Genomic DNA, 1,844 nt, shown 5'->3' on the forward strand with positions numbered 1-1,844 from the left:
TATAACACACTCCAGTACACAATATAACCTTTAACCTTTCAGCGTCAGAAGGCATTTAAATCGCTACTGAACTCCAATCCCAGCGGCTATTTAACTAATTAAATCTGAGAATGCAGCACTTAACTTAAAGCGTAATAAATGGGGAAAAACTGGAGTTTTGTTTTTCATATTTTCACACGACATCCAGAGAAGTATATAGAATTAGAGTATTGATCCACACTACTATAAAATTATTTTTGGGGCAGTAAGCGTATAAAAATTATGAATAGTAGTATCGTATTACCTTAAAAATTCAGCTATGTGTGGTAGTCGCGGAAACACTCAATGCAGAGGCCCACACCACACGCATCACACCAGTACACTGTGTCCCTTCTCCTTCCACGCTTTTGACACACAACGAACTTCCTCTGTGTCTAGATTTCTTCACCATTGGAGGAATCTTGCTGATAAAATGTCGTTCTGTTAGACGGGGCACTGTGTTGTCTGATGGATGTGAACCCGGCACTTTATGTTCCACAGCACTCGCATGTTTCACAAACAGGCCCTCAATCAATTGAATTCTGAATGATAATTGCTGAATTCATATGCCTGTGTTACTCCTGTACACTATCATTGAATTCAGAATTGAGGCATTTAGGAGCCTGCGAAACAGCTTCATGTACCACTTATTCATGCGCTTCCTCTCGATCAAATAAGGGTGAAGCAGCTGGTCCTTCAAATTGACCCCTCCCATTGACTTATTGTAGTCCAATACTGAAACTGGTTTCGCCACCTCCTTGCCTCTAACTGTAACAGTCATGGTGTCGTGACTGATAGGTGGAGATCATGGTTAACTATTTTTTTGTCGAACCACTTTGTGACTGAANTGTGATCAAGGGGGAGTCAAGTTCTGTATCCTTGCCTGTATATACGATGAATGACCATAAATACCCCGTGGTGGAGTCACACAACTCGTAAGTTTTAATTCCAAATTTGGCTGCCTTCAGAGGGAGGTACTGTTTGAAAGACAGACGGCCTTTCCAAAGTGTCGTAGATTCATCAACTGAAATGTCCTGGTTTGGGAGACAGAATTCCTGAAATTTCTTATTGAGATGGAAAATTATTGGGTAAATTTTGAACACTTTTTTTGGTCCTTCAAAAGTGCTGATGTTTTCATTGTTGGCGAAATGCAATTATTTACATATTAGCTCCAGTCTGTCTCCTGTTATAATGTCTCTATATCCTGGCGTTGAAATTACTCCTTTTGTTGTAAAATAAGACTGAAGAGTTGGTTTCTGTACAATGCCCATGAGCATGAACAAACCCAAGACAACATAAATCTCTCCCTCTGTCACGGGTTTCCATGCCTTAGAATGCGACCTCGCTGATGGTTCACGCCCCCGTAGAAACTGCTCCGCGTATCTATTTGTTTCTGCAACTATGGTCTCAATAAGTTCCTTGTCGAAAAACAACTCGAAAATGTCCACAATTTCCGTTACATCTTTCGCAGGGCCTTGAGCTCCGGCACTGCCTGTGAAATGTTCTCTCTGACCCCTGTAGTTCTCCATATCCTCCCAAACGAATTCTTGATTTGCACTGTTATCTTCATCGCTGCCCTCATTTCCAGCAGCATCCATCAAGGCATGATCATCTAACTCGTTTTCAGAGTCAAAATCCGAATCTGGCAGACTTTGTTCCGAATCACTTTCAACCAAACACTGTATGTCCTCGTCACTCAACACACATGAACGTCTCTTGCTTGTTTCAGCCATGGCTGCTACATGCAAACTGCGTTAGCTATGTGGAACAAAAGGGAACCCCAAGGAATGCAAACAAGGCATTTGTTTATCATTTCCAACTGCTGT

At 41.7% G+C, this 1,844-nt stretch overlaps 1 protein-coding gene across 1 annotated transcript; it reads right to left on the reverse strand.

Moving 5' to 3' along the window:
• Positions 1-1,172: 1,172 nt before the first annotated feature.
• Positions 1,173-1,751, reverse strand: LOC111871487 (piggyBac transposable element-derived protein 4-like). Its single transcript, XM_023864644.1, has one exon. The coding sequence runs from the start codon at positions 1,749-1,751 to the stop codon at positions 1,173-1,175; it is 579 nt and encodes a 192-aa protein (XP_023720412.1).
• Positions 1,752-1,844: the final 93 nt, after the last annotated feature.

Source organism: Cryptotermes secundus, unplaced genomic scaffold (genome assembly GCF_002891405.2).
Source record: "Cryptotermes secundus unplaced genomic scaffold, Csec_1.0 scaffold549, whole genome shotgun sequence".
NCBI classification, from domain to species: Eukaryota; Metazoa; Arthropoda; class Insecta; order Blattodea; family Kalotermitidae; genus Cryptotermes; species Cryptotermes secundus.

Excerpts from the sequence above, each read along its gene's own strand:
- LOC111871487 (XM_023864644.1), bottom strand. The coding sequence starts at position 1,751 with ATGGCTGAAACAAGCAAGAGACGTTCATGTGTGTTGAGTGACGAGGAC.